Genomic DNA, 25,829 nt, shown 5'->3' on the forward strand with positions numbered 1-25,829 from the left:
AAAAAAATGCAAAATATTTTGTATTTTGTCCCTAATATTTCAGGCAGGGTCAAAGCTACAATGGTGCTGACACCAGAAAACCATTCTATGACATCTTACCTTTACAGAGGTACCAAAAGKTTCTTMTTARATCTAATAGCTGTGAGGCTATAAGTGATTTACTTTTGTGTGTTTTTGTCAGGCGGAAATTTATTTATACCCCCTTAGGGGGTAAGAGGTTAATGTGAGTGTTTTAGCCGATTTAAACTTACTTGTTATGATATTCTTTGATAACTTGATATATGGAAACCTTCAGGGTGATATTGCTGTAGCGAGCGTGACTGCGGTCCTTATAGATCCTAAATTCTGCTGCGGTCACCGCCTCTCCATCTGGGATCTGAGTCAGGTCAAAACGGAACTCCTTGTAGTGTCTTCTTTGGTGAGAAAAATCTTTATCTTTCTCCACTGGGAAAAGGAAAAAAAAATAAATTTATGATGAACTTCTGTATTACTGCCAAGTAAATCTCAACAGAAAATATGAGTTCACCTCCTGAACTGTTTCTTGTGTTGCATGACAGAGAAAGCCAGCATGAATTGCAGAGGAGGGAAAAAAAAAAAAAAGAATATTTATCACATCTTCTTTTACATTCAAGATCCAACCCAAACATTTTGAGTACCAACAAAAGCACTTTCCAGTTCATTAAATCAGTCAACTGAATACAGGTAGCAGTTCCCAGACAGGCCCTCTACTGTGTGCCTTACTGCATTCTCCAGCCATGATGAATGGGCTGTCAGTTAAGAAAAACAGGCTGATTTCAATTAAAGACACTTTCCGCTGCTGCCAAGCAGAAAGAAAAGAACAGACAGGACTCTTCAGAGCCCATGCGAGTGTCTGCTCTGACCTCATTTCTGACCTGCAACTCACCTCTGCTAAAAATTCCCCAAGGAGTCGTTGGTGATTCGGAAATAAAACGAAATAGCCCTTGTTGAGAAGGATTTTGAATTATTTTTACTAACACAATAAAACCTGAGCAACAGCATTATCAAAAGATAACAAGTAGCTAGAGAGAGTGACCTCAACTGTCTCACATCCATAACTAGCGCAGCAAGGAGGAATGCAGTTGGGGTCAGCGGACGTCCTGAGATTGGTGGAGATATCATGTGGGGTGTTTTCCTGATATTTTATCAAGAGAGAGCACCTGCGGTTACTTAGCACAACCAAGTCAAAGGTCAGGCTTGACTCTAAACCACTGAGTGACTTCTATTAAATTAGCCACAGGCTGTAATCTGAAGCAGAAGTGCCACTGAGAAGAAAGTGCTTTTAACTTTGAATGGCTAAAGCTTCAGTAAGTTCTCTCCATGCTAAGCGTAAGCTGCATGCAAACTGCTGATTAATTAAAATCACCAGAACAGACAATTGGATCAAATCTTCAATCCTCTTTGAGAATGTTATTCAATACTAATAAATTAATTAATATAGTTAGGCATGTGCTAGTTAATAGTGTCAAGGTATTCCAAGTATTTTAAATCTTACAATTGATAAAGTTCTCCTTAATACCATCCTACGGTTTAAAATCCTTTAATATGTTCAGGAAAGTAGTGGATAAGCTAGAATTTGATTGGGCTATAATGCAATGCAGTGCTGTCCTACCTGTTGCTGTGCACTGCTAGTCAGCTAGCTGCAGAATGCCACTGCACTTTCCCTCACTTACAAGAAAGACAAATTTGACTCAGTGGAGATATTTCCTGTCAATTAAAAATGGGCTAGTCATTGTTTGGAAATCACAGAGTGCCACCTATCACCTTAGGAAATGCTTGCAAACTGTTAAGCTTACAGCAGCATATCTGTTCATCTGCTGACTGCAGGCTACTTACTGTAGCAGATAACATGATATCATATGCAAAGAATGGCAAGGATATATTCTGCACAATAAGCATTGTAAGCTGTTAAAAAAGTTAATACGTATATTTTACTTAAGTTTATTTAATTAATAAAAAAATAGATAAATGTTACATAAATATTATATGTGGTCATAATAACCAATATTTTAAATAATTTTGGCATGAGTTGTTTTTCAATATTAAATGAAAGTAAGTAGATCACTGTGTACTTTTTTTTTGTTAATACAATCATTGCGAATTGCATGCCGACTCATACAGTATTAATTGCATGAAAAGGGAACCTAAACGTTTTTTTTTTTAAACAGTTGAGGGCTGCCGCTGTCTTTAGCATACTGTAATAAAGACAAGAGCCTCTTTGAGAAAGTTACTGAAAATCCCCCAGAATGGGAGCAGAACTTTCGAGGCTGACAGCGTGCATGCCCGGGTAGAGTGGTAAGTGGAAACAGATGGCCTCAGACCAAGGTGAGGAATTATTGTTTCAGGCAATGCTACACACATTCACTTTTCTTTTCTTTTTTTTTTTTTTTTTACATCTTTTGCTCTGTTTTATGTAAAATATAATTGTCTACCTTGAGATGCCAGTACTAAGAATTTACCGTGAGAAGGTTATATTTTCAGGGATTTTTAAAAATAGTTTCTTTATGCTCTGACCTTCTGAGTAATTCACCATGTGCTTGAATTATCCTTACAGGGCGACAGACAAATACATTTCCCAAATGGTTGTAGAACTCTGCAACAATGAAAGAACCTCACAAGCAGGCACCCATCAATATCACCCTCCTCTCTCTCTTTTAACAACAGGAAATAATTTGAGATCAATTTTCTCAAGGTCAGACAGTCATCTGATAAGCTGCTCTGAACCACTGGGTTCAGAGTTGCAGCTACCGAACAAATACAATCATTATACAAATCAACTGCTGTTTTCATTGAAAGGTGCACATAATAATAATAATTAAAAAAAAACTAACCACCAAGGTTTAAATTTAAATGGTGTTTGAATTTTACATTAAAATGAATGAGTGAATGAGAAGGGAAGATTCTATTTTATTAGTGATTTATGTTTCCTGTTTTCAATTAAGCCGTTCATACAACAACTTATATTGGCAGACACACAGCGGGATTTCCACAAGAAAATATATATACCACAATTTTTCGTACAAATTAATAAATGTGGACAGGAGGATTTTCTTGGTGTTTAAATTTGAAATAATTTAGACTCATCAAGAGCGCATAAAAAATGGAAAAACAATTCAAAATGAAACTAAAAACGAGCTTTAAGCGTCTGTTATTTGAGCATAGTTGAAAGTTTCCTCATTTTTGTTAGTCATTGTTAACCTTTTAAATGGATCCATTACTGCACGGGCCAGTCATACACTCACCTAAATTGACAAAGCTCATAACCATATCAGCATCATTGAGGAAATTGGTGTCGTGCGCCGTGGTTAGTGAAGGACTGTGCCCCAGCAGAGGGGCCGCTCTGTAGGGCTGCGGCACACGGGAGTAGCCGGCGTGCTGCGGGTTGTAGTAACTTTTCTTGGAGTGCCCTTGAGCTTTGGCACTGAAGCTCTTCCCTACGCTCCGGTTCAACACCGCCACCCCTTCCTCCTCCTCCACGGCCATGGCGTTGTATAGGTCGAGCATGAAGAGCGGTGCGGAGGACGCCTGTTTCCCGGGAGAGAAGGGCCTCGGACGGTGAGGCAAACCCAGGATGGAAAGGATCTCTCTCTGGATCTCCCTGCGCTCGTGATTGCGCAACCTCCTGTAAATAAAGCTGGAGTGCACATGGTTGTCAGTGAGGGCGCATTGAGCGCAGGAAAGAAAACTCAGACTACTCCAAGCAAGTGCGAAAAGTGCGCGGCTCAGAGGAGTACAAAGCGCTGTCATCCTGGCAAATTGCTCTCTTAGAGACGAGAGGATGAACTACATAGCAATCTCTGAGGGGGGAAAAAAATAAGAAAAAAAATTCTCTAAAAGTCTACAAATACGGATTCATAAACTTTCCATAAAAAAAAAATAGAGGAGCCACAAGTTTCACGGTAGTAAGACAGGAATCTGTTTGGGTACAAAGTCTGCAGGAAAAATCGGTACTCCTGTCCTGTGTGAGAACTTTGTCTGGCAGTAGGCCCGTTTACTCCGCCAAGGTCTATCCAGAGTCTCCGGGTATTTATGAAGCGGTGACCCCGTCCCTCACCTTACTCCTCTGACATAAAAAAAAAAAAAAAAAAAAAAAAAAGGTAGGTACGCCCAGGACGTCGAGGGATTCTAAGTTTCCAAGTGGATGAAATGTGGTGAACTGTGTCAAAAAATACGAACAGAGGAACACTCCACTCATGCCCTGGCTCGTATATAATATATATATTTATTTCAGGAGAATGTGCACTAACTGGGGCTATAGTTGCCCTTTGGGTCCATCCCACACTCTGCTCTTGTTTTCGCATCCTCCTCTAGCGGTCGCAGTAAAACTTCAGCCGGGTCCCATGATGAATGTGGCGGCTTCGGAGTGTAAATGGAGACACTTGAAATCTGAGAGCCCAGTCTTAACTAGTGAAAGAGTAATGACAGAGCCTTTTAATCACCTCGACTTATTGAAGTCAGGGTGTTTATAGGTGAGCGCTTCAGCTGCATTCAATGCTTTTGATCCTACTGTAAGTACTTTAAACGTAGAGGAAGTCAAATTAAATCGTTTGTAGTTGTATACCAATGGCACCAAACGTAATAATAGAGTTCATTAATTTGGCAAACTAGTACATCCACCACCGATCTAACGGTTACACTGAGCTTTAAATATTTACTGCAAGGAAAAGTATTTGCAACAAAAAAGCATGCAGAAAATGCATTCTGGTTGGCCAAATTAAACAAGCAATCACGAGGAAAATCATAAAGCGATATTAGAACGAGACACAAATGAAGAGAAAACGTTTAATTTCATTCCTCGACTGAGTTGTTGCCCTGCACTGCCATCTAGTGGAAGATAAAATACCGTCATTAAGTCTGTAGTCTCCACTACAGTTCAGCTGCCTAACAAAAGTATTCACACCCCTTAAAAAGTACTCACACCCGTTTCTCCCACATTAGAAAAAGTGGTCTTGTTTGAAACATCAACGCAAGTTACTGAAAACTGTGAAGCAGGAGGAAAACCACACCTGATTTTTATTTTATTATACAACTGAAAATCTGGAAAAGAATATTATGCATGTGCATCCATCCCCCTTTAACCTGAAACCACTAAAATAAATCCTGTTTACTACAAATTAGTGGAGTCTTGAACTCCATTAATCTGGTTTTTATGGAAGAGTGCCAAAAAGAAAGTAATTGTAATTTTTACCCATGACTTGTTACTTATGGAATATGCATGCTCCCTCTTACCTTAACTTTTTGCTGCAGCACCTGAAATTTCTCACTATTGGATAGAAAAGACTATTCTATTCCAGAGATCTTCAAATCCAGGCCCAGGTTCAGTAAGTCCTGTGGCAACGAGGTCCTAAATCTAATGACTGAATCACCTCCTCAGTATGCAGTCAAGTTCTCTAGACTCTTGCTAATGATCTCATAATTTTACTCAGGTGTGTTGAAGCAGAGACACATCTAAAAGATGCAGAGCATCACCTACTGAGGCCTGGATGTAAAGACTTCTATTCTATAAGAAGTCCCATTTTCTGTTTGCACAAATTATGTAGGGCAAAGGAAAACATCCTAAAGAGCCCACTTGCAAAACGGACAGACTAAGCGAACACACACTGGTCAGACTTTATGGTTTATGGGGGGGAAAAAATGGATGAAGCTACATGCAAAAAACTGATATTTGTGGATTCAGAGCTACAGCATAGAATTAGCAGAACTCTAAATCTCTACATGTGCACAGCAGGTAGACACATAAAATACCTGCAACTATAACCACAGCAAAAATTTATAGTGTCCTTTCTTTTTCACTTGATGAAAAGTAATCTAAAACCTTGCATTATTTCACTTCTACGTCACAATTATGCATCTTTTTGTGTTGGTACATATGATCCCAATGACATGTTTTAAAGTTTGTGGTTGTAACCTGACAAGTTGCAAAAACTTCTGGGACCTTTGGCAGCTGAGTTCATCCAGTTTTCTGGATGAACTCATCCAGTTCATCCAGTTCATCCAGTTTTCTGACCTAAGGATTTTAAGTGGAAATATTAGATGGCGAGCATTTTGTTTTTAGCTTGTTCGCCAGTAACGCTTCATCCTTTTATGCATTAACATAATTGTGTGTATGCGTGCATGTGTGTGACAAATTAATTTCCAAAATTGTTCTAAAATTTTAATTCTAGTTTTTTGAAAAATGACAAAAACGCACAAAAGTCACCAAATATCTACATTACAAATGTGTTAAAGATGCATCACTGTTGCAATGCACATATATGACTCTTATAAATAACAATACAATACCTAATACAGAAATTAAAACTGAACCTGGGGAGAGTAAATGAAGTAAAATGTCAAAAATGTCACATTTCTTGGGGGAAATTTTCCATCCTATATATAAAGAGGTGACATTTTAAAGACTTCTAACTGTTGTGGGGAACAGTCTAATTTTATCTCAGAAAATACACAATATAGCTGCTTGAAAAGGTTTAAAAAAATGCTCACAGGAGATCATAATCAGTAAGACAAAATTAAACCATGCCAGTTTTACAGAAAAGGTATGTCAAGATTAACAGCAAAACATGTAATTTATATAACAGTTTTATTTAGTTTCAAACTTTAAATAGCACCCACTGACAGTGTTGTGAAGTTGGTAGAAAGCGTCATGCACTGAAGCAACACCAGGGGGCGCTATAGGGAAGTGTACCAGCCACAATGACATACAAGGTTTCAAGGTGCCCAGATGGAGGTATTCAAATGAGCCAATTTTCAGTTCTCCTAACACCCTGAAAACCTCAAGAATAATGTTAAAAGACAAAGAACAATAATATTCTTCAATATATTCAATACACATATTAAAAACATATACAATGATGAATGAGATCACAAAAAAGTTGAAGAGGTACTTTTAGTTTTCATGACAAAGAGAAACTGTAGAGATTAAATCTTCCTGAGAATGGCTGTTTGTTCCACATCAGCTTTAGATTTGAGGCGTTAGTGACACTGGAATCCATCAATAGTTTGGGCCTTTGCTGAAGGAACTCCTTCTCATTATGCTAGCATAGCACAGGGATGGGTCACATACCCCGGGATGGCCAGGGACACCGGGATTACCTGGTTTACCCTCTGCTCCGTTTTGACCAGGAAGTCCTGGCTTACCAGGAGGACCTGGTTTGCTGTGCCCCTGGGGACCAACAGGCCCTGTCAAGATAAAAACACTGAGCCATAACAGTTGCAATGGGAGACTGATGAACACAGACATCAGGGAAACCAGTGCAGAAATTGCAACACCATAACTTCAATCCCTCCAGAATTTAAGTGATTTCATTTATAATTGTTGTCACAAGCATTCCTTGGCTACCTCGCTTTTGTTTTTGTTTTTTGTCGTTTCTTTTTTCTTTTCACACTTCTTTTCATATTTCTTGATTTGGAGCATTGAAAAGAATAAACACCTAAGAAAGACCTTAAAACTGGAGAAAAAAAAGTTGCAAGTATTTGTTTTTCATTCCGCTGGATTGAAATCAGGTTATAAGTTCAGCTTCAAATGCTACCAGAAGAAGGACGTGTAAACCACAAAAACAGAAAGCATTTTATTGAAAATGACATTTAAACTTAAGCAGGCTGTTGAAAAGCTGATCAAAAGTTTAATACCCCAAAAACATAGCTAAAAAATATCCAAAACAAACTCAGTAGTGAGTGGCACCATCGCTCTTGCTGATCACTTCAAGAACATGCTGAGACATGCTTGATGTGTTTCCAGTTGGCTAACTGTAATATTGATCCATGTGGTGAAGATAGCTTAGTGAAGGGCATCTGTGGACTTGAACTGTCTTCCATTTTCACGAACCACCCTTGCAGTCCACCCCAAACACTTTCAATACAATTTGTTTTAATAATGCCTACTCTATGTTTCGTCTTTTTCTTCTTTTTTGTTTTTTATTTTCTGAAAATGTACTTAAAATCTGGCCTTGATCACCTCAAGAAACGTGAATATTTGTGATCTCTTCCCAGTCTTTGTTTAAAAGTGGATAGATGTCTCAAATAACAACCCTATGTGCACAGTAGAGGAAAAGTCGTAAGACTTATCATACGAGTTAATATCTACATTTAAAATGTCGACACCTCAGCATATTTCCAAGATGTCCTGTCAATAATGCTTTTGTAGTTATGAATGAAAAGCAACATTTTCTTACCTGGAGGTCCAGGAGGTCCCTGATCCCCAACCACAACTTGACCAGGGCTCCCCTTCTCACCTTTGTAACCCGGTTCTCCTACAAACACCATTCTACCTTTAGAACAAATGTACAACATAGCTTTTATACAGCACATATGATTCTACTTTTACCTTTCAGCCCAATAACCCCTGGACGCCCTGGACGGCCAGCTTGTCCTCTGGAACCACTAAGTCCAGGAAGGCCTCTGAGTCCTTGGGGACCAGCTGGACCTTGTGCACCAGGTGACCCCGGCTGCCCTTGACATCTTGTGCAGCTACTCTGCTGGTTGCTTAGCAGTAATAAAGGCAGCTCACCTTGAATCAGAGACAACAAAGAGATTTCACGTGGTGCAGTTGTGTAGAAACAGCTCATTGATTCGTTTGTAAGGCTACTCACTTCTAATAATGTCTCTGCAGATTTGCCGAATGTGACTGTCTGACATTGCACTCGTCTGTAGTAGATCGATATGATTTGTTGGTCATCACTGCATATCACAACAACTGAAAAAACATTTTGTTTTCAGAAAGTGTCAAACTTACAGATCTGCCTTCGGGTCCTGGTGGCCCAGGGGGGCCTGTGTCCCCTCGTACACCTTGGGGCCCAGTTGGCCCTGACTGACCTGGTTGTCCAGGCCGTCCCATTTGACCTTCTGGCCCTCTGTGTCCTGGATCCCCTGCTGTCCCTTTCTGGCAAGAATACCACCCTCTTGTTAGAAATGCATACATTTACATAGGTGGTGCTGATGTATAATCATTTTTTCTTCATCTCAGCATACCTCCCCCTTGAATCCCACTGGGCCAGGTGATCCCTGGTAATCAAAATAAGTCACCAAAGACATTAAAATTTGATCTATTTCAAAATGCACACCATCCAACATTATCCTGATTATAGGACCGAGTCAAAATAATAAAATCATTCATAACTACAAACAGTGGATCATGTTAAAATGAATTTTTCTGATGAATCAAATGCACTGATGCTAAAGAAATATATATATATTTCTTATAGCATCAATGAATGATGTAAGTCAGTTATGGTATTGACTGTTGAACTCAGATATCTACATAGGCGGATGCAAAATCATTTTTTCTTTCTGTCCAACATTACATTTTTTTGGTTTTACATCAGTTTGAAAATTTGCTCTAATTGCCAGTTTAGAGAATAATCAGAAACATTTTTTACACCGGTTTTAGAAGATAAAAACGCTACTATTACTATGCCTCTGGACATTAAGAAAGCTCAGATGATGATGTCATTGCTTTGTAGGTTTTTGAGAGGTTACCTCAGGGTCATGCACAGATAGCCACTAGGAGGTGCTAGAGCATCTGTTATTTTTCCCTAGATAAAAAAGGACCCTATTGAAATTGCTGTTTTACATTGTATCATGAGTAGTTCAAGATGGGGTTCTGGATTTAAAAGCCTGTATGTCCACTGCCCCATAGTTTTGTAATTTTGATCGACAAGACTCTCCCACAAACCCCCAAGAAAGAAAGAAAGGACAAAGGAAAGAAAGGAAGAAAGGAAGAAAGGAGAGCTGAGTGGCCAAGTCAATTAGCTTACTAGCATTTAAATAAAAATCTGTGGGAAGAAGTGAGGATTTGAGTGCATAGAGAGGAGGAACCTTCTATGCAAAATGGGTCCCACATGAGCAGTTCATATAATTAAGTTTCTCCATTCAGAATAAACCTTTAAGTTGTCATTGTTAAAAAAAAAAGGCTGTTTTATATGCAAAATACTTCATGTATCTCAGTATGTGTATACCTTACTTATCCCCTCTGTCATTCATTTATCTTTTTGCTATTTTTTTATTTATGAACTAAATTACTTTGATTTTATTGTGTATTGATTTTATTTGCGTTACTTCCGACATCTGGTGTAAATTTTAATGTCAACAAACCTCAACAAGAAATTTAGTTTAAGAGAAACAACACGTCTAATAACTATTTCTCTATGCCATCTTCAAACTTCTGACTTTGAACAATGCAATTAAAATAGAAATATGTCCCAATACAGAAAAGGTTTAATGTCAAACAGCCAGACAAAATTGCCAAGTGTCTTTTCATAAAGTGTCTGTAAAAATCTGGCTTCAAATGCAGATCATGTGTTGTAGATTTTTAAAAGCACTATAAAAAATCACATTATTTTTAATGAAATAAAATTGTTTGCCAAATATCTGTAAATGTTGGTAAGTCTGAATAAAAATCCCACCAGATCAGACATTCATTGAGATATGCCTCAGCTTTTTCATTGGTAGAATTAAAAAATTTAAATAAGGATTATGAAGCAGCCAACTAAGTTTAATAACAAAAAAAAAAACAACACACACATACCGGAACTCCTGGTCGTCCAGGTTCTCCTTGATCACCTTTCACTCCCTGATGAGATGAAATGTATAGATTCCAATCAATGTCTAAATTACAGTATAAGGTAGAATAAACTCTGTGGTAATGCATTCTCTAATGCAGTTGAAGCAAATTTGATAGACAATATATTATGAAGAGTTAGAGATAAATAAAAAAAACAACTAAATGTGAAATGTGACAAAAAAAAATTAAGGTTTTGTTTCCCATGGAATCTTCAAATATGGCACCTTGAATATTGACTGTTGTGTGTAAACAAAAGTTCCATGTTCTAGGAGCTGTCAAAAATATTTAAAAAGGAGCCTGTGGTGATGTGAAATATTAATGCAGAGCTATGTAGTTACTCTTAAAGCTTACCATCACTCCTGTTTCACCCGTGTTTCCTCTTTCTCCCTGAAAAAAATAAAGATGTGACAGAAAAGGAAAAACAGAAGAAATTTGTAAGCTGGAGATTTCTAAGGATCAAAATCTACAAACAGTGGTGTTTAGAAAAAAAGAAGGCGAGGAGACTATCATGAAATATTAATTTTTTATCACTGTGTAATATCTGTATGAAAAATGCCATTGATTGATTGATTGCTTGATACCTTGCTTCCCTTCAGGCCTGGCATGCCTGGGTGTCCAGGTTGACCTGGTAATCCTGGTTCCCCTGTGTTCCCCTTTAAATACATATTTTTTGTAAAATAGGGATATGGAACATAAATAAAATACTTACAGTTACTAATTTATTAAATTTATTTAATTTGTTTCCTCTTTTTAGATTAATATCAAATTAGGTACGAATTATAATGTTTTGAAAGTAACTCACCACAAGCCCTTGTGATCCTCTCATCCCAGGTTTTCCACTTTCACCTTTGTTGCCCTTGATTTGTTAAACCAGAGATCAATTATTTTACAGAAAATCATTAGGTTACAGGCAATACATGACTGTAATCACGATTCAATTTGACCGATGCGATCTAGTTGATTTTGAAGCTTAGCATATTAAATGTGTAAAGCTAAAGGCTTATTCCCCCAGTCCAGTAACTAGTGTCAGCCATAAATGATTAGAAGACAGAATATGAACCCAAGAAGAGAGCAGAACTGTAGCTTTTAAACTAAAAATTACCCTGAGAAGTGGGTCCAGATTTCTTGTTAAGTTTTGTTCCACTAAGAGTGCTTTTTGTTACAGTTTCTTTTAGTTAAACTCCTGACCAAGCAAAACATGTCATGCTCTTGAACCACATTATTTTCCACAGATTTTTAATCTCCAAAAATATCCAAACTAATAGTAATTTAAACTGTATTTTGTGAAGGCTATGCAACATTTACTTTGAGAATATGATTTCACCGAACACTGTGCTGCTCTGTACTTTGCTGCAGTGCAAAAAAGTGAAGGTGCCAGAAATCACCGTAACTCTCCTGCCAGTTGATATGTAATGACCTGCAAAGTCGAGCACAATTAGTGAAAAACTCTTTCGTCACTGTGTTTTACTCCTGCCTCAAAAACACTTGCAACTCTCAAAAATACTTGCTACTATCACTTGAAAGACCTAATTGTTATAAAAGACTTAATGAGGGCCAAGTGGCTGACATCCCTTTGTGTTTTTGATTTAGTTATGTTTGCTTTGAAGTGGAGAATTTCTCCACCTAACATGATCAGGAAGCACATTAATATTTTCTTTCCCTGAAAATATTAATGTGATAGTCCAGCATAAATACTTCACAGTCAGTTATAGAGATGGTATGATTTCCTTGGACCGGTTATTTGCAATTATTTTAATTGCCACCTTAATGGACTTTAAAACTACAGCGTCTGCAAATAAATGAAGAAAATGTATACTTTTAGTTGTTAAAAGTTATTGAACAAATAAGCACAACTGAGCACAACTAAACAAGTTTAGAAGTATAAAATAATTTAATGTCCAACGTCCTCGCTAAACCCAAAATGTTGCCATTTTTTATTTTTTATTTTTTTGAGAATAAGCTCCTTGGGACAACTTCAACCTGTGGAGGCCCCGGGGAATCTCCCAAGCATTTTTCTCAGATATCAGGTTGCCACCAGTGCAACCCTGGCTCAGGAATGGCAGCAGACAGATGTGGCAGGTTTTATAGGCAAAGTTACAGTTTTGGCACTAATTGAGTATGAACAAGACCAGCAAAAAAGCCAAATATGTCCAAGATGGAAATATGTAGGATCTGACAATAAGATAATGCTGCAAGATTTATCAATGTTGAACTACAGAGGACTGGGAACACTGATAAAAATTTAATTATAAAACTTGAGCATGTTATAGAAACCTCAGAAAGAAACATTTGTTTGTGAAATAAGATTTCTGTCAATCTGAACAGCTAAGAATCAAAATCTATAAACAGTGATGTTTGAATAAAAAAAGGCGAGGAGACTATCACAAAATATTAATTTTTGACCATTGTGTAATATCTGTATCGTGTCATCTGACACTTTGCTTAGAGTCAGATGAAATTAAGACATGACTCTAGTTTGCTTGTACCTGTTGCAAAAGTTTGCATGTGAGATCTCTGGATCATGCTGACGTCGCGCAACCATCCTGGTCACTATATACAGTATCTGACTGTTTTTCTCTTCAAAAATACTTTTTCAGCTTTTTTAATTGATCTCAAATTCTAACAATTTCAGAAAAGCTTAATCTTGCTTTCTAACAGTTATAAATTATTTACCTTGGGTCCAACTGGTCCCTTCATGCCGGGTTCACCAGGTAAGCCAAATTCCCCCTGCAAGAGAATATATTTTTGATAAATAATCCATACCAGACCATGCATGTTATTAAGGGACTTGGCTCTCACAGATAGGCCAGCTGATCCTTTGATTCCTTTTGGTCCAGGCTCACCAGTTTCTCCCTTGAATGAGAATCATTCCAGTCAAAGAGGATTGCGATGTATGATGCTTTAATTTTTGCACAACAGCACAATTTTACCTTTTGTCCGTTCAGGCCTGCATTTCCTGGCAAACCAGGAACACCCTGGAGGCAGTCAAGTATATAGAAAATAAGTTTACAAGAATTACAAAATGATTTCGCCTTTTTAAAGTAAGCTTTCATAATGTTTGATGTTCAACTCGAAAACATTCAGTGCAATCTTGTCCATCTTGTAAGTCTGTCTCCCTGATTTACATCACAAATGGTCAGCAAGTTTCTGGAGTTATTGACTCATGTTTTGTGAACCTATTGCAAACTTTTTGACACCACCATTGATCATGATCTGTGTGATGACTCCCCAGTTGGAACAATTTGTTCCCCAAGACAAAGTTCTCAGTTTTAGGAACAAACAGTTTCTCGATTAGCATTTTTCACAGTGAGTAATTCAATCCAAAGTGCGTGCTTACTGCATATAAGGATATTCCTGGGGTGTTTTATTGGAGTAGCACTTCTGATTTACTGGCTTTCAGGTTCAGTCTTTGTGGTGGTGGTGATTATGACACTATGGTCTCAATATGACACTCTACCCCTCCTGCTTTTCATGATACTTGAAAAACATGAATCACAAACTTGGTTTTAGTAATCATGTTTTGAAATGGGTTTATGATCATTCAAACAGTGAGGTCATTTTTGCTAAAGTCAAAAAACAACAACACGGTAAGTAAAAGTTTTATAAATCAATCACATCACATTCGTCATGTCTACAAGTTTGAATTAAGTTATGATTGCTATGAAAATCAACAGAATACAAAAACTGTACAGAACTACCCAGAAGTATTTTTTAGCCACTTGACGTGACCAATAAGAAGAAACGTGTAAATGTTACATGGAAGGATACATTATTTTTGGATCACTTTATATAAAAAAAATCTGACATTATATATTTGTATTCAGCCCTTCCAAATAAAGGCTTTGAATAACAATTTTGCACTGTAATTACCATATTTGTACCTATTGCAGCCTCTAATAGATTTTGGCCCACAGTTATTTATTATTTAACTCTCTCCACAACATCTTCTCTGACCTGCTTCCTTGTTCCTGTAGAAGAAACACAGCATGTCACCTTCACCACTATGGTTTTCTGGGGCGGGTGTGTACAAGGTGACTTGCAGTATTAGTTCTGTGCCATATTATCTTATTGCACGTCATAATTTATTGTGGTATCCACAGATTAAATCACCTGAACTGTGGATCTCTACTGCTTCTGCTGTAGACTTCTTTCATTTAAATTTCCTTAGTGTTTTTTCTAGCCTGTCTGGTGTGTTCCTGGCTATGTTTGTTCACAAACATTCTATAAAGAACCTATTAGACCTTCACAAAAGAGTTTTTTACATTAAAGAACTACGGTGGCCGACAGGTGCAAATGCGCAGCAACAGAGAAAACACGCAAACAAAAAAAGAGACGCAAACAAAAAGCAAATGCAGCAAACAAAAAAGAGACGCAAACAAAAGAGAGACGCAAAAAAAGCAAATGAAGCTAACAAAAAAAGAGACGCAAACAAAAAGCAAATGAAACAAACAAAAAAGAAATGCAAACAAAAAGCAAATGAAATGCAGCAAACAAAGAGATGCAAACAAAAAGCAAATGAAATGCAGCAAACAAAAAAAGAGATGCAAATAAAATGCAGCAAACAAAAAGAGATGCAAACAAAAAAAGAGACGCAAACAAAAAAGACTACAACCACAAATGAAATGCAGCAAACAAAAGAAAAGATGCAAAGAAAAAGTGCTGAAAACGGAAGTGCTCCAGACCACTAGAGGGAGTCGAACAAAAAACAGCTGTGTCCAAATTTAGGGTCTGCATCTTTTAAAACGGGTGTTCAGAAAAGCAGCAATGGCGGCAAAATTATTTGTGCTGTGTTACACTTAAAATTACACAAAATGATTTTTTATAAATTTTTTAGGGGAGAATGTAGATGTATAGATCTGAAATATCTGCTCAGTTCAACAGTAAATCACTTAATTACAATATTGTTCCGACGTTTTCGGAGATGTCTGCTCCCGCTGCATTAACAGCCAGCTCCCCTCGCCAGCTGGCCGGGCGCTCCAGGCTCGGTACACCAAGAGAGAACCCATGTCTCCCGGCAAATCGTTTWAAAAACTCCCAATAGTTTTCCCCTATGAGTGGAGGTGAAACATAGATATTAAGTCTGGTAATAGCTGTAAATATTTTTGGTTCACTAAAGTAATTTATTTATTTATTCAATATCCCGCAGTGCTGATGAGGCACCTTCTGCTGTTTTGGTCGAGCAAAGCAGGAGGACTTTTGTTTGCGTCTCTTTTTTTTCTGTTTGCTTCATTTGCTTTTTGTTTGCGTCTCTTATTTTGTTTGCTTCATTTGCTTTTTGTTTGCGTCTCTTTTTTGTTTGCTTCATTTGCTTTTTGTTTGCGTCTCTTTTTTGTTTGCTACATTTGCTTTTTGTTTGCGTCTCTTTTTTTGTTTGCTGCATTTGATTAGCTTTTTGTTTGCGTCATCTCTTGTTTGATGGATTTCATTTGTTTGCCTCTCTTTTTTTGTTTGCATGTTTTCTGTTGCTGCGCATTTGCACCTGTTGGCCACCATAAAGAATACGTAGGTGGACTGTTTACGTACCAGGAGATTTAGGCAACTAGTAGCATTTGATTATTTAATTGTTAAATATCCAAATCCACATCAGTCTGTTTTGAATTCGGATTATAAACTAAGTGTTCAGATTTTAGTTTTAAAATATTTTGAAAACCTTGTTTTCATTTCCTTCTACTGCATAATTACTCACTAATTTGTGTTCTTCTAGCTCATAAAATCCGAATCCAAAACCTTGTAGTTTGTGTGTGCAGAGAGAAACTACATACAGATTTCAAGTCTTACAAATGCTTTTGCAAAGCACTGCATATTGTTAACATGTGTACTCACAGGATGGCCTTGTCTTCCGTCTGAACCAGGAATACCGATGGCTCCAGCTTCACCCTAATAGAGAAAAAACATCAGATTTTGTTGAAAATCAAGTCATGTGGCTTTAGTGCATTTCTGAATGCTTTGTGAAGCATTAAACACTTTATCTAAATGTGAAAATAAAATGGGAAAAAAATGATAGATGTCCCTCTGAACAAAGACATGAGTTTCCTATTGATTTGGTTTTAATAGTTGCCTGAAAACAGCAGCTGTTTTCTTGGACACAGTGAATTTATATTCACTGTTCTCCAACTACATGCCTCTGCTACACCCCTCAAATTGGAATAATCTTTGTAACATGCAACACTGTCAACACTACCAAACCTTTTGACCGGGACTTCCTTGAATCCCATCTTTTCCATCTCTCCCAGGAAAACCCTGAAATTAAACGGAAACATTTTTTTTAATACAATACAGGCACAATGCATCTGGATTTATACTTCTGCATGTGGCACACGTACAGGATTTCCAGGAATACCTGGTGGCCCAGGAGGTCCTATGCTTCCTTTTATACCCTGGAAAGATAACAACATCCAGTTAAAAAAATAAATATAAACCCATGTAGCATCTGAGTTCTTTTTAAGCCATTAGAACATTCTGTATTCTTACCAATTGACCAGGTGTACCAGGCAACCCTGCAATTCCTGGTAAACCTACTGCACCCTGAATGAGGCCAAAAGATTAAAAATAAACATTAGATGCGTTGCATAGATAAGTCCGTCTCTCTGTATAATTGCATAGACGAGCCCATTTTTTAGCTCCATGACCATCCAATTAATATGACAGTACTTTTGCTGTTTCAGTTAGCGCATGGAACAAATGATGTTCAACAGGTAAGATGTACTGTGAATTGAAAAACTATCAGAAAATCTCTGTCAGTGACATATTCTGCTGATATCGTTAGCTTTCCATTGCAAATGTGCACAAATCTCTGTCTAAATTCGGCTAATAATGAGGAAACACAATTTTACAACTGCACCGTTTCCATTAAATAACTAATAAAATTAACATCACCAGTGAATTGTTCATGCAATAAGCCATTAAAAGTCCCAGCAGTGATTCATAATTCAACCACAATGCTAGAGTTCATCATCTATCAGCTATCAGAGGAGACGTCAGTATGTCATTGAGCTATTGGAGCAACAGCCTCTTGGGAGCGGCTACGTATGCAGTGTTTTGGGGAAATTGTGGACCATTATTTTAGAGAATAGCTAGACGGAGAGCCCATAAACTATTCATTAGACAGTGGTAATAAAGTGGTACTATTATAAATACAAATGCTTTTGAATTATGCCTGGACGTGGTTTCCTTTCGTGAACAATTATGACAATGTTTCCTTTACTCAGCATTTGAAATGACTTAGACATTTTAGAGGTAGACACAAATGTGCTTGGACATAAGAGAAAAGCCTTTACCCTAAAAGACCTCTGAACATAAAGAGAACCTTAAATGGCTCTTTGCTGTTTGGAAAAATCCAGTTTGAGAACCACTTAGATTCTTGACTTTTTAAAAAATTATTATTATGCTGTCCTTCATGAAAGTTCTTTCCTGAGGGCAAACAGAATTGGACTTGTACACGTGGAAAGTCAGTTTTCTCATTCAAATATTTGTTTTTGACTTGGCTCTTTTGAAGTCTAGTTTAAAAATTGATTGCCAGTTGGCCACAATTTTATTTGTTGAGGAGCCAAAAGCATTGGAGTCTGGTCCTGCTCTTAAGTGAAAGTTTTTGAAATGAGACTTGAGGAACCATGTATAACTCTGAGTCTGTTTTCAAGCCGAGAAATGTCCGTCCATGTTCACAATACAGCCACAAACCCAGACGTTTGGTCACAAATTGCTTGTATTTTACTAAGTCTGACTCCAGTTTCCTTCAAACTAGTTTTAAATCATTATTTATGTTCACTGACAAAAAACAAATATCATAGGACAAAGCCCTCAGATTGTGCTATGCAGAAACCGAATGTGTAAGTAAAAGAAAATAATCTTGTTTGTCACGGTCCTGTGACATAGATGTTTTTGAACACAATGTGGCATACCAACTTTATGAGTCAATAAACAAGGGTTGACAATAACTTTCTTTTATATTACCAATCCCAAGAAACTCTCAGGATGTCTTTCCTTCCACAAGCTTGGAGAATACCACTTCAAGAATGCAGCTTTTATCCGAACCATCATAAAATTTCATCATTTAATGAAACTATTGTTGAATGATTTTTTTTTTTCATTCAGTGATCTTCAGGCTATCAAAACGTGTTATTGTTCTACTGTTCTGATTGAGCCAAACATTTTTGGCATCTCTTCTCGCTGACTCAAAAAATGCCTATTAATGGAGATTTGTGTGGAAAATCTGTTATTTGAAGAAAAATAAACAGAGGAAAAAAGAATATCCTCTTCTTGGACTAAAATGTAACACAAGTTGTATCGCTCCAAGGAACTTGCATCAAAGAAGATAGCAAGTGTATTTACCGGTGACACTGATATTCTTTCAGAAAAGAAAACAAACAAAAACAATCTCTTCCTCAGGCAGAAAGGGTAATTTTTAATAATAATATTCATCATTGCACAGAAATACACGCGGAAATTTGCCTTTGGCTTCAAGTGGCAGCTAAAATCTCAAGAAATCTTGCACACAATTACGATTGATGCAGCCATGTTCAAATCAGAAGTGATGTGCAAATCAAGAGTTTCCAGTCTCTTTCATCTCCTAAAACCTTGACAGTTAAATATAGTTTTGGTCTTTCCAGAAATAAGATTTATTGTTCATTAAATGTAGCTGGATCTTGTAGTGCTGTTTTTTTTTTTTTTTTTTTTTTTTTTKGGGGGGGGGGTATACAAAGCCATTTAAAAGATTTATTTTCATTTCTATTTATTTATTTTTATTCATTTTCATTTTGTGGTCTGGTTTCAGGCAGAACTTGCTTGGTTTGCTAAATCTGGGCAGGTTGGCATTTCCTCAGACATCTCTTTTGATCTTAGCATATTCACTCTTACTTCATATGTCAAAATAAGTTAAAGACACAACTCTCATAGCGTGCAAATTGTTTATGTGACTGAATTGGTGGAATGTCTGAATTTGAATGATGATATATATTATATTGTATTGAATATAATATAATTTGAGCTGTGTTTCCCTTGTTTATTGTCTTATTTTTAGGATTATACATACTTTTTCAAAATATCTTTTGAATTAGACTTAAACAAGAGCTGCTTATACAGTCGTGAACAACAAAACTATATAGATCACTTATTTATTTATTTATTTTCAGAATCATTTTTTCAGTGCTGTCAGATTGCCTACTTGATGTCTATGTATGAGTTTGATTATAGATAAAGGCTGTTTATCTATGAATAAGCAAAAATAAAGTTGGTTTAGGTAAATGATTCGGCGTTAGCACCTTCTCTCCTTGCTGCCCTGGCAGTCCAGGTAATCCAGGCATACCCCGTTCGCCCTAAGCAAAGGAAAAAGCAGACTTTCAACAAAACACTAAAAAGTCAGAAGGTAGAACATTTCTACTCAATTAACTGTGCCATGAATGAACGTTGTGACCTTCCTACCATAACACCAGGTCTCCCTTGCTCGCCTTTGTACCCATCTGCTCCTCGTGCCCCCTAATGAAATTGACACAAAAAGGCACCCTTTTTTCAGGATAGTGATCACCAAATGAATATTTTTGGTATTGTAACAAAAATTGTGATTTACCTTAAGTCCTGGTGGACCTGGAAGCCCAGGAAGTCCTCTAAGGCCAGGAATACCCTTCAGATTTAACAAATTATTGATGCTTGATTAAACACTTAATTACATCTATTCAGAGGCAAGACACAATTAAACTCTTCCACTGAACTTTAGATAAAGTTGTATACATGTTAATTTTCTATAATAAGAAACAAAATAAGAAAAACATTTCAAATAAATGGGATATCAAACATTAACATTTGTAAAGAACATTGGTACTGGCTCACTTTCCCAAGTGGCAGTGCAGGAACTAATCCAATTGCATTTGATCATACTATATACTACATACCAGTAGATCCCAACCTTGTTCCTCAAGGCGCACTGCTCTGAATGTTTTAGATGCTTCCCTGCTTCAAGCACATATCATTTCATCGGATATGGAAACACAGCAGTGTTTCCATATCCACAATTTATATTGTGCTACAATATAAATTGTGCTTGACCACTTTCATTTTATTCACATGGCTGCAATTTCCCTTGATACAATGTAATTTCCTACAAAAGAGCACAATGCAGCCACTGGTTCACAGATTAGCATCATGGACACTCAACTGCTTTTTAAGAACCGTGATAAGATAAACACGCAATGTTGTTAGTTTTTATCACCCAGACATTTGCAAAGGATGGAAAGCTAACAGAAAGTATCATTCAAATAAGGTTTTATTTTAGGTAATTCTCCAACCTTAATTATCCAATTAGACAATTGGAAAATTAAGGTAGCCATAATTTATCAAAGGTAATGGTAATTGCAGTCTCTTACCAATTTACTTATACCCTCTTAATTATTCAGCCTCCTATGTCTACCACAAATAATACCCTGTGCAACTAACTTAATTAGCAAATCCACCTGTGTGTCATCCAATCTCAGTATAAATACAGCAGTTCTGTGAAGGCACCAAAAGTTTTTGTTATCGAACATAAGAGAACAAACAGCATCATGAGACGTAAATTAGTTTATAAAACAATATCCCAAGCTTTGAATATTACAGTTTAGTCCAGGACTGGTGTCCTGTAGGTTTTCAATGTTTTCCTGCTTCTAACACAGCTGAGTCAAATAATGATGTCATTAGCAGCACCGTGGAGAACTTGACTGCACTGAGGAGATAATTCAGTTATTTAATTGAAGTGTGTTAGACCAAGAACACATCCAAGAATTGCAGGAAACCCGTTCTCGAGCATTGGGACTGCCTGGGATTTCCCTGTTCTAGTATTTTATGTGGATATGGAAATAGTGGCTCCTAACCAGACAAGCAGTGGAAAACACCCGACGAAAGGGACGAGTTTACTATCTGAAATAGATCAGATGCAATGACAGGCAAAGTGGACAGGCAAAACAGCAGGAGGAGAAGTTTAATTTATATATAATTTCTTCTGTTTAACATGATCTGACACTATATACCATCCTGAGCATAACAGAGATTTGGCAAAAGATAGAAGTAGCAACATCATGGAGAGGGGAAGCTTGTTTCCACAGCGGCAGGTCAGATGCTTAGTGTTTAAATTTAGATTGTTGAGTAAACACATTATAATCCTTAAACAAAAACCTGTTAGAAGTAAGAGACTAGGGTGAAGTTTACCTTCCAACAGGACAGAGCTCTTAAGCACAAAACTTCAGGTACAATAGAGTCTACATAAAAACGTCTTTGAATGGTCAAGTCAAAGTCAAAATTTGAAACCAATTGAGAATTTGGAGTAAGACTTGAAAGTTGTGCAAACATGATACGTTTCAGTAAACTTATTGTGGCATATAGCAAGGGTTCCTTAGGAATAACAACAAAATATATTTTTAACCATTCATTTCTCATCACATGCATCAAATTAACCTATGTCTCATCAATGCAAGTTAAAAGCATACTACTGCTACCATGTGGAAGAAATATCATTTATGCAATATAATTATTTCATTGGCACCATGTATTGTCACGTTTGTACAAAGCATTTGTCATGTTTATGCAATGTCATTATCACGTATTTTCAATACAATTGTCCCATTTGTTCAATATTATCACATTTGTACAATAGTATCATGATATGACATGATAGTGTTCGGAAAAAAAAATTTATCAGTGACAGCAATACACGTCTCTAAAATACATTTTGCCATAAATGTAAATGTTTAAGGGCTGGGAATACTTTTGTAAAGCACAATAGATCTTGTGTTATGCAGTGGGACATAATATGACATATTTTTGTGTAAAAGGTCACTTAACAAAAAAAGCCTATCAGTATTTACAACAATTTTATTCTTATTTTTAATCGAACTATTACCAATTATTTGCTGTGTGTTTGTATAATTATTTATGTAGTACTCACAGGCTTACCATCAGCACCAGCAGGTCCAGGTTGTCCAGGGATACCCGAGCTTCCTTTTCCCCCCTAAAAACGTGTAAAAATAAAAAGTGCTTTAGTCGTTTTGACTAATACCGTTATTGTTTATTGAACAACCTTTTTGTACAATGGACCTATTGCAAACATCAATGGTGTCAACATGTTTCTGCTTGAGCTGTTGTTTATTTATCCATTAACTGCTGATCAAGCGGGTTTGTCTAATGCAAAATTTACTGTTTGGAGCCACATGGAACATCTGCAAGCCAGCTACACTCCAGGCATTTTGGATCTATTAGGAAATGTTGTAAAAGCACATTTTGCAACCTTATAAAAGAAAAGCTCCCTGAAACCATGTATTGAAGGTTTTAATTAACAAGTTTGTTTTTTCTTGGCGATATCTAAGAACCTTGTGAATTAGCTGTTACTTTTGTAATTCCCTACTATCTGCTAGCAGAAAAATGAAAAAGACAAGCCATAATCTGCGTTGTTTCTTTTTCAAGTGCTCCTTATTAAGCATGTGGTCTGCCATTTTTTAGGAGCGGATACATTACATCTTAGTCTGAAGGGAACTTTAAGTTATTCTAAATTGCCAGCTTCAATTTAACTGCTGAGAACTGTTTACCCATTAAAGACATTAAAGTACTAAGACCTCTCAAACTGTTCTAAATCTAATAATTGCTGTAATTACAGCCGTTTAATTTGACCTATTTGCAAAGTCATGGACTCATTGTCTGAATGAAACAGAATCTAGACAACTCCTGGGAATTAACATAATTTTCTCAAGCCTAGAGTGACCTGATTTCTACCAGGCTTACCAATATATCATATAAGCCATATAATATTAATTATTCCCAAAAATCTGCCACAGTTGAAAGATTTCTGTTTCAGTTTATGTGTGCATGATTTCAGTACCACTTTAGCAACCAGGATCCTTTGCTCTGAAAGGTCAAAACTGTTTTCAAGGTTTTGTATTTACAAGTTGCATCATTTAAATATCACACAATTAAGCATCCTCACAACACAAGATAAAAGGGGCGTGGGAAGAAGAAAAAAAAGAAAAACTGACTGCTGTTCCTGGTGGTCCAGGAGGTCCAGGAGGACAAGCACAAGGTTCTGGTGTTGGTTCAGTGTAATCAGCATGGTTGGAGCACTGTAACGGGCAAGCAAAATGTTTTACAAATCAATCTGACTCATTGTTGAAAAGTAAATAGATCTTCTTTAATGATAAATTGCCAAAAATTAACTATGTGTTTTTTGAAAGCTTAATTACACACATTTTAAACAGGCTATAAACGACAGAAAGCACACCGAAAACAGAAAGCTGTGTTAATAAATGGGAAGATTTTTTTTTTTTTACATCTTTCTACACTAGGCTGCATAGTGGCGCAGTTGGTAGAGCTGTTGCCTTGCAGCAGGTTCTGGGTTTGATTCCCGGCCCCGGTCTTTCTGCATGGAGTTTGCATGTTCTCCCTGTGCATGCGTGGGTTTTCTCCGGGTACTCCGGTTTCCTCCCACAGTCCAAAAACATGACTGTCAGGTTAATTGGCCTCTCCAAATTACCCCTAGGTGTGAGTATGTGTGTGTGCATGGTTGTGTGTCCTGTGTGTCTCTGTGTTGCCCTGCGAAAGACTGGTGACCTGTCCAGGGTGACCCCCGCCTCTCACCCGGAACGTTAGCTGGAGATAGGCACCAGCAACCCTCCCAACCCCATTAAGGGACAAGGTTGTAAGAAAATGGATGGATGGATGGATCTTTCTACACTGTTTCTACTGATCTTTCTTTTGAACATCTTCACATTAGAAACAGTAATTTGGCAATAACTTTGTGTCTGTGGCAGTTTAAAGCCAAAATAAAAACAGGCCAAAAATTCAGCAATAAAATTATACATATACAGAGTGCAGCATGTTTGACTCAAAGCCATAAGTCTTCCTTCAGCAGATCAATTAATGCATGCCAGATGTGGCTTTAGGATTACATGGCGAGTTTGCAACTTTCCTATAAAGAATGTCAGTACCCCACAGCGATGAAATATAGAGTTAGAAAGCGCCATGCTGTGTAAAGCAGTGGACTTTGAGAATTTAGCACATCCTGAGATGCTTTGGCATCCTTATAGGCTATATACCTCAGAGAAAAGGTCAGAGGAGGTCATAGGTAGGTGAAGATGTACTCACAACTCCAGGTATTTCACATGCAGTCTCTCTGGTGTTCTGCTCAGGGTCACAGTAAATGCGAAGTTTCTGGATTTCAAACTAAACAAAAATGGTTTAGGGGGGAAAAAGTGTTAAATATAAATCTTTTACTTTTGGGAATCCCACAAAGACTGTGCAAAAGAAGCTGATTTGAACATAGGAAGTAATTGTGTAACATTAGACTGAGTGAGTTTTATTCGAGCAGTGCCACCAATGAATTGAAATTACCATTTTATAGGAGCTAAAGAAACAAATAAGTGCCCTCACTGGGTACTAGGCTGCTTCATGTTGCCAGACCTCCCTTGGTGTTCAAGCAACATTACACTATTCTTCCATGATTTGGTGTTCTGATGGCGCTGGTGGTAAAAAGGCTCCGGAAAATCTGTTTCATATAAGCCCCATTTGTTAAATTTCTAGCCTCATAAAAAACACACACACAGCTGTATTATCAGGGATGTAAATCAGTCTGGATTAAAACAATACAGTACAGTATTGTGCAGCAAAAAAGGAAACTAGTTACAATTAAGTATCAGACTTAATGTGGTAGAGATAGCTGAATCTAAAGGTTGTTTTATTGTTAATATGTATACTCTACCTATAATTGAGTTATTTAGTGGCTAAGTAAAAATTGGCACCCATTTACAAAAATCTTCTTACAGAAGTCCATTCACTGTGTTAAATGTCTTGAATCACTTAACACATAATCAAACTCAACAACTTTGAGTGCCAAGATAATTGACTTCTGAACAATGTACTGCTGTAAAGACATAATAATAATCATTTAGGTAATTGATCAAGTTAAAAAATGATCAGGATACACTTACAGGCACAGTTGTTTCCTTGTTTACATATTTTCCAACTTGGGTTTTTCCATTGATGAAAATGCCAACAGAGGGCTCGAGAGGCTGCGTCTCCATTTGAAGGTCATCAACATAAAGAGTAACATCCTCTTCGGTTACCAGTAGCCGCAGCTGGTGCCACTTTTCATCAAACAGCTTCTTTGATCAGACAAAACAAATAAAAGTCATGAGTTTTCAGGTTGGTGGTCACCATCTGATTGAAATAAAAATGGCAGCACACATTGCTCTAATTCTACAAAGAAACTAAGAAACAAAGAACTACTCAGTTCTTATATATATAT

General features: G+C 37.1%; 2 protein-coding genes across 3 annotated transcripts in view; both read right to left on the reverse strand.

The window, feature by feature from the left end:
• Nucleotides 1-5,361, reverse strand: part of bmp5 (bone morphogenetic protein 5) — a 13,483-nt gene extending 8,122 nt beyond the window's left edge. The window contains exons 1-3 of one of the 2 annotated variants that reach the window (XM_008429803.2): nt 5,248-5,361; nt 3,261-3,652; nt 252-444 (exon numbers count right to left, since the gene is read on the reverse strand). In XM_008429803.2, the coding sequence (XP_008428025.1) occupies nt 252-444; nt 3,261-3,522 (455 nt within the window). In that variant the 5' untranslated portion in view covers nt 3,523-3,652; nt 5,248-5,361. Of the gene's footprint in view, nt 1-251; nt 445-3,260; nt 4,093-5,247 lie in introns of those variants that run through there. The other variant, XM_008429802.2, reaches the window with a different exon arrangement.
• A 798-nt stretch (nt 5,362-6,159) lies between these two features.
• The window catches only part of LOC103477007 (collagen, type XXI, alpha 1), a 49,803-nt gene continuing 30,133 nt past the window's right edge, over nt 6,160-25,829 (reverse strand). The window contains exons 33-56 of the mRNA XM_017308818.1: nt 25,513-25,686; nt 24,671-24,748; nt 23,566-23,649; nt 22,485-22,547; nt 20,139-20,192; nt 19,994-20,047; nt 19,834-19,887; nt 17,048-17,101; nt 16,900-16,953; nt 16,763-16,816; nt 16,400-16,453; nt 13,507-13,551; nt 13,376-13,429; nt 13,250-13,303; nt 11,379-11,432; nt 11,158-11,229; nt 10,928-10,963; nt 10,541-10,585; nt 8,986-9,018; nt 8,750-8,896; nt 8,607-8,661; nt 8,342-8,524; nt 8,190-8,267; nt 6,160-7,197 (exon numbers count right to left, since the gene is read on the reverse strand). Coding sequence (XP_017164307.1) covers nt 7,010-7,197; nt 8,190-8,267; nt 8,342-8,524; nt 8,607-8,661; nt 8,750-8,896; nt 8,986-9,018; nt 10,541-10,585; nt 10,928-10,963; nt 11,158-11,229; nt 11,379-11,432; nt 13,250-13,303; nt 13,376-13,429; nt 13,507-13,551; nt 16,400-16,453; nt 16,763-16,816; nt 16,900-16,953; nt 17,048-17,101; nt 19,834-19,887; nt 19,994-20,047; nt 20,139-20,192; nt 22,485-22,547; nt 23,566-23,649; nt 24,671-24,748; nt 25,513-25,686 — 1,821 coding nt within the window. The 3' untranslated portion in view covers nt 6,160-7,009. The remainder of the gene's footprint in view (nt 7,198-8,189; nt 8,268-8,341; nt 8,525-8,606; nt 8,662-8,749; nt 8,897-8,985; nt 9,019-10,540; nt 10,586-10,927; nt 10,964-11,157; nt 11,230-11,378; nt 11,433-13,249; nt 13,304-13,375; nt 13,430-13,506; nt 13,552-16,399; nt 16,454-16,762; nt 16,817-16,899; nt 16,954-17,047; nt 17,102-19,833; nt 19,888-19,993; nt 20,048-20,138; nt 20,193-22,484; nt 22,548-23,565; nt 23,650-24,670; nt 24,749-25,512; nt 25,687-25,829) is intronic.

Source organism: Poecilia reticulata, linkage group LG15 (genome assembly GCF_000633615.1).
Source record: "Poecilia reticulata strain Guanapo linkage group LG15, Guppy_female_1.0+MT, whole genome shotgun sequence".
Taxonomy (NCBI): Eukaryota; Metazoa; Chordata; class Actinopteri; order Cyprinodontiformes; family Poeciliidae; genus Poecilia; species Poecilia reticulata.